Genomic DNA, 17,642 nt, shown 5'->3' with positions numbered 1-17,642 from the left:
AAAAAACACCTGGAGTCCCTCACTTGCTCCCTGCCAAGCCCCCACAGTGGGAGGAGAGGGTGAAGATTTCTCATCTGCCCCTCCCCAATTCACACACACGCGCGCACACACACACACACACACACACATTCACACACGCACGCACGCACACACATATACTCACTCATGCCTCGGCTCCAAGCACTGCCCATCAGGCTGCAGACCCTGGGCACATTGCAAGGCGAGAAGTGGGCAAGGAGGAGGAAGAGGCAGGGACAGGGTAACAAGGCCTAGGGATGGGGACAAGGGTACCCTGTTCAGAGGTGACCTGCAAGTTCAAGTTATGCAGAAAAGTATCAAAGAGGCAAGACAGTCTCTGCCCTTGGCAGATGCCCAGGGTGTGGGGGGCATGAGAAGGGGCAGAAGGGGCAATGCATCCCCTAACTCCCCACCTCAGGCCCCCCTCCCCTACCCCAACCCCGACCACAGGGCCCATAAGTCTGTGCTGTACAAAACAGGCCAGGGTCAAGGGTCCAGTTACCGAGGAGACATTCCAGCCGAGGCCAGGCCAGCCCCAGGTTAGGCAGCTCATGAGCCCCAGCTGCCTCCAGAGCCTGTCTTTTCTCAGATTCTGGGCTGACCAGGGCCACAGTCCGCGGTTGACAGGGAAGCCCTGTGCTTCTCCCTTGGTACAGCTCAGATTCCTTTGGGAGTGCTGGGAGCAGGCTAGAATAGAGGCAGAGGAGACCTGGCGGCACCTGGAGCTCTGTGGCAGACATGGTGGAACCATCCTCGGCAAAAAGAAAAAAGAAAAAAAAAAAAAAAAAAAAAAGGAAAAGTCCAGCCCACATGCCCACCTGGGGCAGCGTCTTGAATGATTTTCTGTAGTAGACAGGGACTAGGGAGGCGAGGTTACAGCCAGAAAGCAGCCCTCCAGACTGAGAGCTGGAACCACAGCGCCTCCATCCCCTAGGGATCTGCAGGGACTTCCAGGCCAGTCTGGAGAGGAGAGGAGAAACCCGAGGGTCTGTGGGGTTCAGGCTCCTTTAGGTCAAATTGAGGCAGGAGCCTGAATCAGGCCCTCCTAGGGTCTAGAGTGCCTCTCCCCTCTGCCAGGGTATGGACAGGCCCATCTTCTCTTCAAAGCCTGGAACTCAAAGGCTGGCCGTAGGTGAGAAGTCAGTCTGAGATCAGGTCTTCCCTCGGAGCCTGAGTGGACAGATGAGAGGGCAGGAGACAGGACAAGCTGAGGTCAGGCCAATCCCTGGGCTGTGATCCTGGCTTTCAGGGTCCCTGTGAGTGAGCCACAGGGCAGGGAAGGACTCCCCATCCAGATACGTCAGCCCCTGGCCGCAACACAGAGCTTACTGTAGAGCCCACAAAATCTGAGAGAGAGAGAGAGAGAGAGACGGAAAAAGTCAGAGACCACTGGGCCATTAGGGCTCCCCGTGGCCACTCCCCAGGGCAAAAGTGAGGGGACACAGTGCAGACTCTGAAATGCCAACCAAACCACTGACTAGCAGGATGCCCTTCCACACCCCATCCAACCTCCCTAAGCCCCAATTTTCATTTGTAAAATGGGGATAACAGCCTACTTCACAGAGTGGTGACACGTCACTTGACAACTGGGCCCAGTTGTGCACACCTAGAATCCCAGTGACTTGGGACACTGAGGCAGGAGGATTGTCAAGTTCAAAGCAACCCAGACAACTTGGTGAGACCCTATCTCAAAATTTAGAAAAGGGGATTGGGGAGAGCTGGGGATATGGCTCAGTGGTAAAGTTCCCTGGGTTCAATCCCTAGTACCACCACACATACACACACACACACAAAAAAGTCAGCCAAGGACTTGGCACATAGTAAATCTTGGAAATTGTGGTAATGTATTTTGGTTTTGATTTTTGTTCCTCAGAACTAAACTGAAAAGCTGGCTCATTTTGAACTCCCAATGAGGGATGGAGATCCCAAGCACTGAATGAAGGCAAAACAGGGCTCCTCTTTGACAACTGTTAAAGAGCATTAGGGAGAAAGACTAGTGGGCTCACCTGGCCCTAGTCATAGCCCAAAGTCCCTCACAAAAGACCCACAGCAGTCTTGGTCTTGCACTTCTAGAAGCTGCCACCAGAGGGCAGGCCCTGACCTCACACCAAGACCACAGAAACCCCTGGGACTCTCAAGACAGGTTAGCAGATCAGTGTCCCAAGAGGGTCCTGAAAAAGGGACAGAAGAGCCTCACCAGGCTGAGAGCAGAGAAGAGCTTAGACTTTGGACTAGGGCCTGTGTTTCAAAATCCCACTGCACCACTTAGATGACCTTGGGCAAATTACTCCACCTCTCTAAACGTGGGCTTGCTTTCTTCTCCGTAAAAGTGGTCATGATGTCTGGGTGAGAACTGACAGTGTTGGTGAGCAGGTTCCCCATATGCCAGACCCTGCTCACCTCTTTGCAGGAGCATGACAGCCCTGGGAGGTTGCAGTATTCTCATCAACCTCATTTTATGGAGTGCAGGGAACTAACACTCCAGGTTAAGTAATTTTTAAGATCAAACTGCTTCCAATGCAATCTGCCTTCACAGTCTAAGACTTCCACCATGATACTAATTGTCATCTCCTGCCAAATGAAGTAGCAGGATGCATACATTATCTCATTTAATCCTCACTACCATTGTTTCTATTGTATAGGAGAGGAGAGACACCCTCCAAGAGATGAGTATAATTCATGCAAAGTGCTACACATAGATCTGGCACATGCTCAAGGAAGAGGAGAACTATGAAAATTACTACTCCCATTTTCAGAGTAAAGAATGAACACCCTGACAGACACATTGATGCAGTCTCTCCCAGCTCTGGGGGCAGGTGGACCTTTGGATCAAAAAACTGCTTGATAAAGAATCATCTCGCACTATCATTTTTTGTTTCATTTTGTTTTGGTACTGGGGATTGAACCTAAAGACATTTTACTACCCAGCTACATTCCCAGTCCTTTTTATTTTGAGACAGGGTCCCGCTAAGTTTTGTTGAGGATCTTTCTAAGTTTCTGAGGCTGATCCTCCTGCCTCAGCCTCCCACATCTCTATGATTACAGGCATGTGCCACCATGCCCAACTTATAACTTTAAGCATGCAATTCTACTTCTTGAGATTTCAAGAAAAACTTGAACATCTGTATAAGAAGGCAGAACAAAGGTGTTCATTGTAAAATTGTCATTAACAGTAGAGACCTGAAAACCTCTGTAATAGCTCCTGAAAAGAGAGTAAAATAAACTACAGTTCCTTCCTCTTACATTATGATGTGTGTACCTGCACAGAAAAGGGTCTGACAACAGCAGTTACCCTGAGACTCTGGCCTGATGTGTAAATTTTTTCTATATGGTATTTTACTGTTACTTGATATATATAAAAGTTTATACTAACATATATTACACTAATATAATCTATGATACACTAATGATATAGCATACTGTAATAACCACCTGAATACCATTCAAAAACTGGAGGAGCGCTGGGGTTGTAGTTCAGTGGTACAGCACTTGCCTAGCACATGTGAGGCACTGGGTTCCATACTCAGCATCCCATACAAATAAAAGTATTGTATCCATCTACAACTAAAAATATTTTTTTTAAAAAAGAACTGAAGGAGCACAAGTTTGAGGCCAGCTTATCAACTTAGTGAAACCATTTCAAACTAAAAAATTTAAAAGGCTGGGGTATGGCTCAGTGGTAGATGCGCCCCTGGGCTCAATCTCCAGTACGTAAGGAAAAAAAAAAAAAAAAAGCCCACAAACCTATAATTCTACCAATAATTTGAATATACCTACATGCCCCCATCTCATGCTCCAGATTCCTCCCCTTCCATCCCAACCACAGATAACCACCATCCTACCTTTTGTATTTATCATTTCTTTGCTTTAAAAAAAACAAAACACATACTGTTACCATATGTTTAAACAATCACATTGCTTCGTTTTGCGTGGTTTTGAGTACAATAATTATATCATTCTGTCATCTTCTGGAATTTATTTTTTCCTGTCGATATTATGCTTCCCAGCTGCATCCATTCTGTTACAGGTAACTGAAGCGTGTTCCTTTTCACAGCTGTGAACTACTTAGCGATGTGACCGACCCACCCGCTGGTCCTGCGGCCACGTGGGCTGTTTTCAGTTGTTGGCTGCTGTGAACCTGCATTCTTTGCATTTCTAAAGGGGCTGTAGCCCGAGGTGGGTTTGCTAGGTGGTGGGCATGAAAATGATCGGATCTGAGGGATTTCATCAAATTGTTTTCAAGCTGACTGTATTGTCTATCGCTTTTCTAATTTTTGCATAACTGGTTATTTTACCTGAAATTGCCCCAACCCGGGCCGAAGGCCTCGCCCTCCCGCCCCGCTGGCGGCCGCACTCACCCTTGTTCTCCTGCTTCAGCTCTTCCTGCAGCAGGTCTGTTTGCCGGTTGCCCAGCACGAAGGCGAGGAAGGAGAGGATGAGGGCGTTGAGGATGCCGATTATGGCCAGGATGTACGCCCAGCGCACCGAACAGTCCCCCAGGGAGTACTTCCCCGTCTTGGCCCCGCACATGTCCCGGATGGTCTCGGCGTCCCAGCCGTCGGGGAAGATCATGCAGCCCAGAACGAGGCACAGAGCTGGCGGCGCGAGCCGGGCCCACCGCCATGGTCAGGAAGGGAGAGAGAAGGGATGGTTACTCTCTAGATCCTGGGGACACTAGAAGTCCCCCCTCAGTCTGGGCTCCAGGGTTGCTGCTAAGCCCATCAATGCAAGCGCTTGTTAACATGTCCTGTAGGTTCCAAGGACAGATAATGACACAAGGAACTTTCTGGAACCCTCAATGCCTTATCCCCCCTCCCCACCCCCCATAAAATCAACCCCTCCAAAAACCTGGGAAATACGAGAAAATAGCAAGGCTGCCACAGTGGCACAGTCCTATAATCCCATCGACAGCTCAGGAGGCTGAGACCGGAGGATAGCAAATTCGAGGTCAGCCTCACCTACTTAGCGAGACCCTGTCTCAAAATAAAAAAGGGCTGGGGATGTATGTAGCGCTAGTGGTAAAGCGCCCTGGGTTCAATTCCTAGTGCCAAAAAATAAGAATAAAAAAGAGAAAGTAGCAAAGTACAACCTCTTCCAGGTTCCTCTAACATCCTAGCCACTCTTAAATTCTTACCCTTTCCCACCCTTGTCATTTTTTGTTTTGTTTTGTTTTTTGTTTCGTTTTGTTCTTGTTTTGTCTTTCATTCAACTATTGTTTATGGAGTCACTCCCGTCCCAGCATTCCCGTTTATGGAGTTGCCCATCCCAGCAACTGCACTGAGAACAAGCCACTGAGTACCAACTGCAGGGCTGAACCTAGTTCTTCCACTTACTAGCTGTGCGACTTTGCGGGTGCTGCAGAGGCTCAATGGGTCTGTTTCCGCTGGAACAGTAGAAAGCATAGTATTTACCTCACAGGGTGATGAGGAGGATTAAGTGAAATAACTCTTGTAAGACACATAGGGTAGTGGCAGGCACTCACGTAGGCAGTATTTCTTGAGGGCCTATGTGTGCCAGGCCAGATGAGTTAGGGGAAGGGCACTTGGATTTGTGTCCCATGGAGCTTGCAGTGGAGGAGAGGAATATTATAGCAAAATGGTTAAGAGGGCTGAGGCTCTGCTGTGTGCTAGATGTGTGCCCTGGAGTGAATTCCTTCACCTTTGTGCCTCAGTTTACAGATCTATAAAACGGGGAGGATATCGTCAAGCGGTTATAACAATTACAGGGAGATGACAAAGTAAAGTGCATTGCATCAGTAAGTGTTAAATGTAAAGGATAAATGTTAGCTGTTAGTAGTAAAACTAGTCATCATTATTAATCATCATTTTAATCATTTTAAAATAAAAATTATGCAAATAAATAATGTGGGGGGTGGTTTCAGGTGGGGAGGGAAAGACTTGACCAAAAAAAGGAGAAGAGGCCGAGGGAACTTCTAAATAATTCCCTGGTTGGCATCCACCTGATTTGGGTTAAGCGACCTACCTACCTCTGCCAATCCCAGCCTTAGCGGTGAGGGCGGGCTCTTCCAGCACTTAGACTGGGTTGGCACAAGCCTGAGCCAATCAGCTCCTTGTAACAGTGATTGGCTGCGAGAGGGGCACATGCTGCATCACAGGCCAATCAGAGTCACGGGACTCAGTCGGCCCACGTGGAGACTTGGTCTCGGAAGAGCGGCTCTGTCTGAGGGTTTGTTGCTCCTGTTACACCTGTCAGTCTCACCAGCCTCTGGGTCACCACGTCTGAGATCTGAAGGTTGAGCAGGGCTCTGTTTGGAAGTGTGGGGCCCTTGACCCCGTGGTAGGCCCAGAGGGAGATTAACCTGCGTTTCAGATGTCAGCGGTGACTTAAGTATGGGTGGTGGTCAGTTCTGTCCACGGTCTATGTGGCCCACCTGGTGCCCAGGGTGGGAAGGGAGCCCTCAGCTTTGCCACTTCCTCATCTCCTGTGCAAGGGAGCGCTCCCCACGCCCCAGATCCTCAAACTCCAGCAGAGTGGGGCCCCTCCTCCCCAAGAAGCTGCAGGGATTCTACTCCACTCCCCACACGTGCACCTCATCCTGACGCAGGGCTCCCCAGAGGTGACCAGATCACACGCGCATTCTAGGGTGCCTCCTCCAAGGCAGTTCTCTGCTCTAGTAGCGCTCACAGCTCCTCAAAGACTGGGAAGAGAGTTCCAGGCAAAGGAAATGGAAAATACAGAAGCCCTACGGCAGAAATGAGCTGGGCGAGTTAAAGAATTAAACAAGTCTGAAGATGACCGCTGGATACCCCCGTGGAGAGCCAGTCTGGACCTCGGGAACAGTTTGGAGAGGTAAATTTGGTAGCTGCGGGCAGTTGTGGGTATTTAAATTCTGGAGGCTGGACGTTGTGGAAACCGAGAAGGGAAGGCACAGGACTCGGCCCTCGGGCACTCCTGCACTGACAGTGCGGGAAGAGGAGGAGCCTACCGGGAAGGACTGACCACCCCTCTGCCCACAGACCCCGGACACAGACCTGGAGACCCTACTGGAGAGGGGAAGAGGTTCAAACACAGGAGCAGGGAAAGGAGGAGTGGTCTCAGTACCTGCACTGCACTCAGCCCTCAGCGTCTCCCTGACCCTATGGAAGGGCTCCTGCCTCCCGACACCCTCTGAATCTCCAGAAAGAGGCAGTAGGGAAAAGCCCCGACATGGCCAATCTGCCTGTCCATCTCCTTTCCTGCCCTCCTCTCCCTGAGTGCTACAGTGGCAGGCCACCGCCACACAGTCTGCTTTCGCTCCCTGGAGCATCCCTGTCTCCATGGAAACTGCTCCTGTATCCCAGCACTCTAGCCTTCCAACTTGCAGCTTAATCTTAACTGCAGGCAGACCTCGCCCCTCTGCAACCCGGGCATGGAAACCTGGGGTTCCTTCCCTGTACATTGTTTGGTTCTCTCTCTCTCTCTCTTCCTCCCTCCTTTCCCTCTCCTTCTTTCCCCTGAGGCTGTGCTCAAATCTGAGCTTAGACTCTCCCTTTTCCGTTTATGTCTCTCAACATTTAACATTCATTCAGCACCCCCTCTTTGCTTTTCTTCCCTCTTTATCTATCCCCTCACGCTGTTCCCTCTCCCTTCATCTCAGTTCATACATTCCACAAGTACATTTCTGAGTGCCTGTCACGTGCCCTTCACTATGCGGCATGCTGGGGACAAGCACAGTGTCTGAGGCCCATGCTCTGAAATTCAATCAAGTTAACACACAAATAGAATCATTATACACATCAAGGAGTGCTTCACAGGAAACCAACGAGGAGCAAGACCCAGAAGGACACAGGTAGTCAGAGAAAGCTGGAGCATTCCCTTGTCCTCCTTTGCTCTGTAGGATTTCAGATGGTGGCCATGGGGCCAAAAAAGCAACTCCAAGGATGGGAAGCACCCAGAAGTCAAACCAAAGGAGAAAAGTTAAAGCTGGGTTTCCTTGCTGGGGCTGATGGTATGCGCCTCTTGGGAAGCTGAAACAGGAGGATTGCAAGTTTGAAGCCAGCCTCAGCAACTTAGAGAGGCCCTAAGCAACTTACTGAGACCCTGTCTCAAAATAAAAATGAAAAGGGCTGGAGATGTGGCTTAGTGGTAAAGCACCTCTGTGTTCAATCCCAGCACACACACGAGCATGCAAACACACAAAGATGGGTGTCCTTGAACCTGGAGGGAGAAAGGAAAAGATCAGGTCAGGAAAAAGCCCAAGAAGCTCGACCATCAAAAGATGCAGTGTCACAGACAAGGCAGGCTCCAGCACTGCCTTGCTGGATGAAGAAACAGGCTGAGGTCCTTGGGTTCCAAGTTCAAGTGTCTTTTGGAGGTTAAGAGCTGAAAAAGAGACAACTGCGGGGCTGAGATTGTGGCTCAGTGGTGGAGTGTTTGCCTAGCATGCGTGAGGCACTGGGTTCGATCCTCAGCACCACATACAAAATTAAATAAAGTTATTATTTAAAAAAAAAAAAAAAGAATTGTCATTGCTGCTCAATTCACCATAGCCAGAGTGTGGAACCAACCTAGATGCCCTTCAGTTGATGAATGGATAAAGAAACTGTGGCATATATATACAATGGAATATTACTCCACCATGAAGAATGATAAAATTATGGCATTTACAGGCCAATGGATGAAATTGGAGAATATCATGCTAAGTGAGATAAGCCAATCTCAAAAAACTAAAGGACGAATGATCTCGCTGATAAACGGATGAGGACATATAATGGGGTGTGGGAGGGGTTAGCGTTAGGGTTAGGTTTAGGGTTAGGGATAAGGAGGGTGGTAAGAATGGAGGAAGGAAGAACTGTATAGAGGGAAAAGAGGGGTGGGAGGGGTGGGGGGAAGGGAAAAAAATAACAGAATGAATCAAACAACATTGCCCTATGTAAATTTATGATTATACAAATGGTATGCCTTGACTCCATGTACAAACAGAGAAACAACATGTATCCCATTTGAATTCTTTGTGGCAGGGAACTCATCCTGTGTACCCTGAGGTGTTTAGCATCATCCCCAGCCTCGACCCACTAGATCCCAGTGGCAATCCCATGTTGTAATATTTTTTAGAAAGTCTCCGGACATTGGTAAGTGTCCCCTGAGGGGTGACTATCCTTGGTTGAGTGTAGGCAGAGGACTCCTAGGATGAGGCATTTCCCTCCAGTAGCTCCACAGACCACAGACTTTCCCTGCTTCAAGCAGGAGGTATTATAGCAAAATTAAGATTAATAACATTAATATTGGGGAGACCGTCTTGCTCTGGTGAGCAGACAGGGCCCTGTCAGCAGCTCTTCATCTGGTGGCTGAGCTCATATCAAATGTCTGAAGAAGACAGTTTCTGAGGATGTGGGTCATGGTAGCTGCTGAAGTTTCTACTCCAGACCCGAAGGTCAGCACTGCTCAGGAGACCCCTGACACTTCCATCCCTGAGCAGCATCATAGAAGAAAGGGAACGCGTACCCCACAACCAGGAGCTCATGGAGAAGAACCCGGTGTGGTAAGGAATCTGCTGGATGGGTTACTGGAACAAAAGTGAAGAGGTCATAGGGACACGAAGCTCTTTATCTGGTGACTGAGCTCCTGTGAAGTGTCTAAAGGAAGACGATTCCTGAGAATGTGTGTCCCGACAGCCGCTGAAGCTTTTACTCCAGACCCGAAGGTCAGCACTGCTCAGGAGACCCCTGACACTTGCATCCTGGAGCCTTTGAGGAAGTCTGTTCCTGAGCTGATAGGATGCAGATTTGGGCCTACTCTGCTAGTCTGAGCATGGTCTCTGGTCTAATGTCTAGGTCTTTGATCCACTTGGAGTTGAGTTTTGTGCAGGGTGAGACATAGAGGTTCAATTTCAATCTACTACATATGGATTTCCGATTTTCCCGGCACCATTGGTTGAAGAGGCTATCTCTCCTCCAACGTATGTTTACAGGGCCTTTGCCTAGTAAGAGATAACTGTATGTATGTGGGTATGTCTCTGTGTCTTCCATCCTGTTCCATGGGTCTTCAACTCTATTTTTGTGCAACAACATGCCATTTTTGTTACTATAGCTCTGTAGTATGATTTAAGGTCTGGTATTGTGATGCCTTCTGCATTATTTTTCTCTCTAAGGATTGCTTTGGCTCTTCTAAGCCTCTTACTTTTCCAAATGAATTTCATGACTGTGTTTGCTATTTCTATGAAGAAAGTCATTGGAATTTTGATGGGAATTGCATGAACAGAGAGCCTTTAGAATGGGAGAAAATCTTTACCACCTGCACCTCAGATAGAGCATTAATCCCCAGGAGATACAAAGAACTCAAAAAACTTAACACCAAAAATAAATAAATAAATAACCCAGTCAATAAATGGGCAAAGGAACTGAACAGGCACTTCACAGAAGAATAAATATGAATGGTCAAAAATATATTTTAAAATGTTCAACATCTCTAGCAATTAGAGAAATGCAAATTAAAACTATGCTGAAGTTCCATCTCACTCCAGTCAGAATGGCAATCATCAAGAATACAAGCAACAATAAATGATGGCAAGGATGTGAGGGAAAAGGCACACTCATACATTGCTGGTGGAACTGCAAATTGGTGCAACCACTATGGAAAGCAGTATGGAGATTCCTCAGAAACCTTGGAATGGAACCACCATTTGACCCAGCTATCCCACTCCTTGGTTTATATCCAAAGGACTTAAAATCAGCATACTACAGAGATATAGCCACATCAATGTTTATAGCAGCTCAATTCACAATAGCAAAACTATGGAACTAAACTAGGTACCCTTCAACAGATGAATGGATAAAGAAAATGTGGTACATATACACACTAGAATATTACTCAGTCATAAAGAAGAATGAAATTATGGCATTTGCTGGTAAATGGATGGAACTGGAGAATATCATGCTAAGTGAAATAAGCCAGTCCCCAAAAACCAAAAGTCAAATGTTCTCTCTGATATGTGGATGCTAACACTTAACAAGGGAGGGTAGGGAGAGGAAATATAGAAGTTCATCAGATTATACAAAGGGGAATGAAGGGATGGGAAGGGAGGAATAGAAAAGACAGTAGGATGATTTGGACATAAGTTTTCTATGCTCACACATGAATACATGAGCAGTGTAACTCCACATCATGCTCAACCACAAGAATGCATCAAAACTGTAATGGGTTGCATCCCATGTATGTATAATAGTCAAAATACACCCTACCTAAAAACAATAAATAAATAAAAATAATAATATTAACATTGGGCTGGGGGTGTAGCTCAGTGGTAGAGCACTTGCCTGGCATGCTCAAGGCCCTGATACAACTCCTGGCATAGCGGAGGAGGAGGAGGAGAAGGAGGAGGAGGAGGAGAAGGAGGAGGAGGAGGAGGAGGAGGAGGAGGAGGAGGAGAAGGAGGAGGAGGAGGAGGAGGAGGAGGAGAAGGAGAAGAAGAAGAAGAAAGAGAAAAAAATTTTTAATTGAGTGCTTAACTATGTGCCAGGTTGCTAAACTCCTAACAATCAGCATCTCATTTAATCTTAAAAAAAAAATTGTGAGATGGGAAAAATATCACCCTCATTTTCTGAGAAAGTCAGGCTTGGAGGAATTTATTCACTGTCTTATCCAGTGTCACACAGTAAGTGGTGGGATCAGTATTTAAGTCTAGACAGGTCCTTACTTTGTGTTTTTCTTTTAATAGACTCACTTTTTTGCAGTGAGTAAGAGGGTACCAGGGATTCCATTCGCTTTTTAAGTAAAAGTGAGTCTATGGGCTGTGGCTCAGTGGTAGAGCACTTGCCTTGCACGCATGGGGCACTGGGTTTGATCCTCAGCATCACATAAATAAAAATAATAAAGGCATTGTGTCCACCTACAACTAAAATTAAAAAAAAAAAAAAAAAAAGCAAGTAGCTCATGCCTCTCCAGTGACTCAGGAGGCTGAGGCAGGAGGATCACAAGTTCAAAGCCAGCCTCAGCAATGGCGAGGCCCTAAGCAACTCAGTGAGACCCTGCCTCTAAATAAAATACAAAATAGGGCTGGGGATGTGGTTCAGAGGTTGAGAGCCCAAGTTCAATCCCTGGTACCACCCCCCAAAAAAAAAATTAAAAGGGCTAGGGACACAGCACAGTGGTAAATCACCCCTCAGTTCAATCCCCAGTATGGGGAGAAAAATAAGTAAATTTAATCACTTTCAAAGAAAAAGAAACCAAAATCATTTGCCATAAATAGAAAGACACTATAAATATAATGAAACCAAAACGATGTTCTTAGTTTCTAGTTAGACACTTTTCCCTGAGAAACGCTTGGAGCCCTAGGGCTGATCTCTTTGTTTAAAGGACTATTAGCAAGTGTGAGAGGAGTTGAAGACACATTAGCGCCAAACCAACACCTTCTCTCCAAAGTTATCAAGGAATGCAAATGGAACAGTGTGCCTGGTGCCATCCTGAACACGTCCCATACTTAGGAACACATCCCACCTTGTCCTGCCTCCACAGGAGGCTCAGCTCCATCCTTTACACTGCAATTTTAGGCAAGGTCACTTTACCTCTCCAGGTTTCAGTTTCTTCACCAGTAAAATGAGGCTCATAACAGCTGCCCTACCCATTTCACAGAGCCTTTGCGAGGGAGAAGAAACAACATGGCAAATTCCTTCTCTTTTTTTGGTACCAGGGATTGAACCAGGGGCACTTGACCACTGAGCCACTTAGGGCCTCATTAAATTGCTGAGGCTGGCCTTGAAATTGCAAACCTCCTGCCTCCACCTCCCTAGTAGCTGGGATTTGGGTGTGTGCCCCTGTGCCCAGCTCCATCCATTTACTTTTTTTTTCCCCCTGGTGCTGGGGATCGAACCCAGGGCTTTGTGCTTGCAAGGCAAGCACTCTACCGACTGAGCTATCTCCCCAGCCCCATCCATTTATTTTTAATCCATATGCTTCTTTAGAGTTAAAGTGTGTTCCTTGAAAGACAACATAAAACCGGGTCTTGTTTTTTGATCCATTCTGACAACCTGTTTTTAACTGGTGCATTTAACCCTTGCCATTCAAAATGATTACTGATACTGCCGGACTAATGCCTACCAGATTTGTTACTGGTTTCTGTTTGTTGCCTTTGTTATTTATTCCTGTTTTTCTCTTCTGTTCTCCTGCCTCTTTTGATTTTTAACTGAACACCATATGTACTATCATATATAATTCCATTTTCTCTCCTTCTTTAGAATATTGTATGTTTGTGTGTGTGTGTGTGTGTGTGTGTGTGTATACTATATATATATATCATGTATATACATGGTACTGGGAATTGAACCCCTGGGTGCTTTACCACTGAGCTACATCCCCTGATCTTTTTACTTTTTATTTGGGGACAGGGTCTCACTAAATTACTTAGGGCCTCACTAGGTTGCTAAGGCTGACCTTGGACTTGTGCTCTTCTTGCCTCAGCCTTCCGAGTCACTGGAATTACAGGACTGCACAACTGCACCCAGTTCTAAATCCACTTTCAAAAAACACTATATCATTTCGTGGCAGTGTGAATACCTTTTAATAACAAAATAATCCCAAGTCCTCCACCTGTGCCCATATCACTGCTATCATTCACTTCATATGTATTCTTGAATACATTGTTGCTATTATTTTAAACAAACTATTAGTGTGTGTGTGTGTGTGTGTGTGTGTGTAACTTTTTGGGGGAGTAGGGTACCAGGGATTGAACTCAGGGGCACTCAACCACTGAGCCACATCCCCAGCCCTATTTTATTTATGTCTTTTATTTAGAGACAGGGTCTCACTGAGTTGCTTAGCACCTTGCTTTTGCTGAGACTGGCTTTGAACTCGAGCTCCTCCTGCCTCTGCCTCCTGAGCTGCTGGGATTACAGGTGTGCGCCACTGTGCCTGACAACATAAATTTTTATCTTAATTTTTTTTCTTGGGGTAATGGGAATTGAATATTCTGGGCCTCAGACATACTAGGCAACCACTCTACCACTCAGCTACATTCCCATTTTTTTTTTCAATTTTTTTTTTTTTTAGTTGTAGATACCTTTATTTTACACAGTACCTTTATTTTATTTATTTATGTGGTGCTGAGAATCGAACCCAGTGCCTCACACGTGCCGGGCAAGTGTTCTACCACTGAGCTACAGCCCCAGCCCCCCCCTCCCTCCCCCACTTTTTTTTTGTGGTACCAGAGATTGAACTTGGGCACCCAACCACTGAGCCACATCCCCAGCCCTGTTTGTTTGTATATTATTTACAGGCAGGATCTCACTGAGTTGCTTAGCACCTCGCCATTGCTGAGGCTGGCTTTGAGCTTCTGATCCTCCTGTCTCAGCCTCCGGAGTCACTGGGATTACGGGCGTGCGCCACCTTGCCCAGCTTCCATTCCCTTTTTAAATTTCATTTTGAGATAGGTCCGGCTAAGTTGCCCAGGCTGGCCTCAAACTTGCCAACCTCCTGCCTCTGCCTCCTGAGTTGCCGGGATTATGAGCACCTGCTGCAGTGATCAGCTTTTTCCTTTTTGTTTTTTGTCGTACTAGGGATGGAACCTAGGGCTTCATACCTGATGGGCAAGCAAGCATTCCACCATTGAGCTACTTCTCAGTCCTTTCTTATTTTTTATTTTTCATTTTCAAATGGCGTCTCACTAAGTTGCTGAGATTGGCCTTGAATTTACAATCTTCCTACCTGAGCTCCTACCTGAGCTTCCCGAGTCACGGGGATTACAAGCGTGCTCCACTGTGTCTGGCCTCTCCTTCACTTTTGAAGCATCATTTCACAGGGTATGAAATTCTAGGGCTGGGGGTGTAGCTCAGTGGTAGAGTATTTACCCAGCATGCTTGAGGCCCCAGGTTCCATCCCCAGCACCAAGTCTCGGCTGCCTTCCCCCACATTCCAAGAGATTCCATTCCTTCCCAGCCCACCCTTTTCTGCTCAGAACAGGTAGTCTCCCTTAAAGCCATCCTTCGCAGTTCTCATTTGCCTCCTACTTCTCTGACTCCTCTCCTTTTCTGGCTCCTCCTCCTCCTGCCCCACAAGGGTTGATTTCTTACACTCTTTCCTCTTCTCCTTCCACACACTCTCCCCAGGCGATTCCATCCTCACTCAGGTGAATCCTCATTGCGATGGTGTCCATCTCCCACCCAGAACTGTCTGCTCAACTCCACACCCCAAACATCCAATTGCTTGTTGGGCCTTTCCTCTTGCATAGCCCAAACAGACCTCAAATTCAACATTTCCCAGTCATGGTCCTCCTCCTGAGGCCTTTGTGAATGTCACTTCAGAGACCCAATCATCCATGCAGGAAATCCGGTGTCACACACAGCACCTGCCTCGCCCTCACCCCTGACACACCCATCAGTCTCCTAAACAGGTCTCCCATCTTTCTCCTGCTTGCCAGCCCCCAGCACGAGCATGGCTCACCTGGACCACTGCCACGGGCTTCTTCCTGGATTTCCTGTCTCCAGTCAAGCAAGCAAGCCTCCATCCAGTGCATTCTTCACTGAGGCTGCTGGAGCCATCTTTCCAAACCCACATCTGGCCCTGCTCAGTTCCACATCTGAAAGTGACTGCACTGCCTAAGGATAACCCCAGATGCCAAGGCACAGCTCCCAAGGCTCTCCATAGCAGGACCTAATTACTTTTGCAGGCTCACCCCCTAACCAGTCCCCCTTTTCAGCCACTCCTTCCTTGTCCTAGCACTGATTTGATTTGGATCCTACAACAACTAATAATAACTGTAAATATTTACTGAATGTGCCCATTGTACCAGGGTATGTATATAAATTCATAATTAATCTTTAAAGAGTTGCATGAGGTGATTACTTATTTGCTATAGTTTAAATGTGCCCCTGAAAAGTTCATGGGTAGGAAACATGTTCCCTAATAATGAAGGTGTTGGGAACTGGGACTTTTTTTGGGGGTGCTGGGGGGAGGTACTGGGAATTGAACCCAGGGGTGCTACATCCCCAGTCCTTTTTATTTTTGATATTGAGTCGGGTTCTCACTAAAGAGGCCCAGGCTGCCTCCAACTCATGATCCTTCTTCCTCAACCTCCTGAGTAGATGAATTAACCGGTATAAGCCACAGTGCCCAGCAGTCAATTTTTTACAACAGTAACAAGATCATTCAATGAAGAAAGAATAATCAGCTGGACACCACAGCACAGGCCTGTAATTCCAGCAGCTCAGGAGGCTGAAGCAGGAGGATCACAGACTCAAGGTCAGTCTCAACAATTTAGGGAGGCCCTAAGCAGCTTAGCAAGACCCTGTCTCTAGTTAAAATATAAAAAGGGCTTGTGATGTAGCTCAGTGGTTAAGCACGCCTGGGTTTAATCGCGAGTACCAAAATAAAAAGAGAAATCTTTTCAATAGATGATGCTTGGATGACTAGATAAACAGGTGCAGAAGGATGAAGATGGACTCATATCTCTTACCATGCAAAAAAATTAACTCAAGGGGCTGGTGGTATGGTTCAGTAGTAGAATGTGTGCTCAGCATGCACAAAGCCCTGGGTTCAATCCCCAATGCACACAGGCATGCACACAAACACACACACAAATACACACAAATACACATGCACACACAACTCAAAATGAGTCAAAGACCTAAATGTAAGACTCCAAACCACAAAACTCTTAGAAGAATACAAAGAAGTAAATCTGTTACACTGGATGTGGCAGTGAATTCTTAGGACACCAAAGACAAAAGAAAAAAATAGACAAACTGGACTTTGCATGAATTTAAAACTATTATGCTTCAAAGGACATGATCAATAGGCTGGGTGTGGTGGCACAGGCCTATAATCTCAGCAATTGGTGAGGCTGAGGCAGGAGAATCACAGCTTCTCTGCCAGCCTAGGCAACTTAGTGAGACCCTGTTTCAAAATCTAAAAATAAAAAAAGATGTTTCTATCCAGAATATATATTTTAAAAACATATAATTCAATAATAAGACAAATAACCTATAAAAATGAACAAAGGATATGAACAGACATTTCTGCCAAGAAGATAGATAGACAAAGGGCCAATAAGTACAGGAAAACATTTCAATAAATGGTGTTTGGGCAACCAATGATTAAGGGAATGCATTTCAAAACCACAGGGAGACATCACTTCATACCCAGTAGGATGGCTGTAACCAAAAAGTTTAACACTAATAGTGCTGATGAAACTATGTGGAGAAAGGAAACTTCATATACGACTGTTGGGACTGTCAAATGGTGCCACTACTTTGAAGAGCAAATCTAGATGTCCCTCAAAATGTTACATATGCAGTTGCCATTGACTCAGCAATTCTACTTAAAGGTATGTACCCAACGGAAATGAAAGCATGTGTCTACACAAAACCTTGTACACAAACGTGCACGGCATCATTTACAATAGTCAAAAGGTGGAAGCAACCCCAATGCCTATCCATGGATGAATAGATAAGCAAAATGTGATATATCCACACAATGGAATATTATTTGGCACAAAGAGGAATGAAGTGCTCATACATGCTACCGCATGAATGAGACTTGAAAGAAGCCAGCACGAAAGATCATATAACATGAAATGTCCTGTTAGGCCTGGGGGCACTCACCCTGTAATTCCAGCAACTTGGGAGGCTGAGACAGGAGAATTTCAAGTTCAAGGCCAGCCTCAGCAGTTTAGTGAGGCCCTAAGCAACTTAGTG

The 17,642-nt window shown here is 46.4% G+C and overlaps 1 protein-coding gene across 1 annotated transcript in view; it reads right to left on the bottom strand.

Annotated features, from left to right (window-relative positions):
• Positions 1-826: 826 nt before the first annotated feature.
• Lhfpl4 (LHFPL tetraspan subfamily member 4) overlaps positions 827-17,642 on the bottom strand; it is a 26,816-nt gene continuing 10,000 nt past the window's right edge. The window contains exons 3-4 of the mRNA XM_047534821.1: positions 4,377-4,613; positions 827-1,364 (exon numbers count right to left, since the gene is read on the bottom strand). Coding sequence (XP_047390777.1) covers positions 1,264-1,364; positions 4,377-4,613 — 338 coding nt within the window. The 3' untranslated portion in view covers positions 827-1,263. The remainder of the gene's footprint in view (positions 1,365-4,376; positions 4,614-17,642) is intronic.

The sequence above is a fragment of the Sciurus carolinensis genome, chromosome 19 (genome assembly GCF_902686445.1).
Source record: "Sciurus carolinensis chromosome 19, mSciCar1.2, whole genome shotgun sequence".
Classification (NCBI taxonomy): domain Eukaryota; kingdom Metazoa; phylum Chordata; class Mammalia; order Rodentia; family Sciuridae; genus Sciurus; species Sciurus carolinensis.
This window is presented reverse-complemented; position numbering and strand designations above follow the sequence as displayed.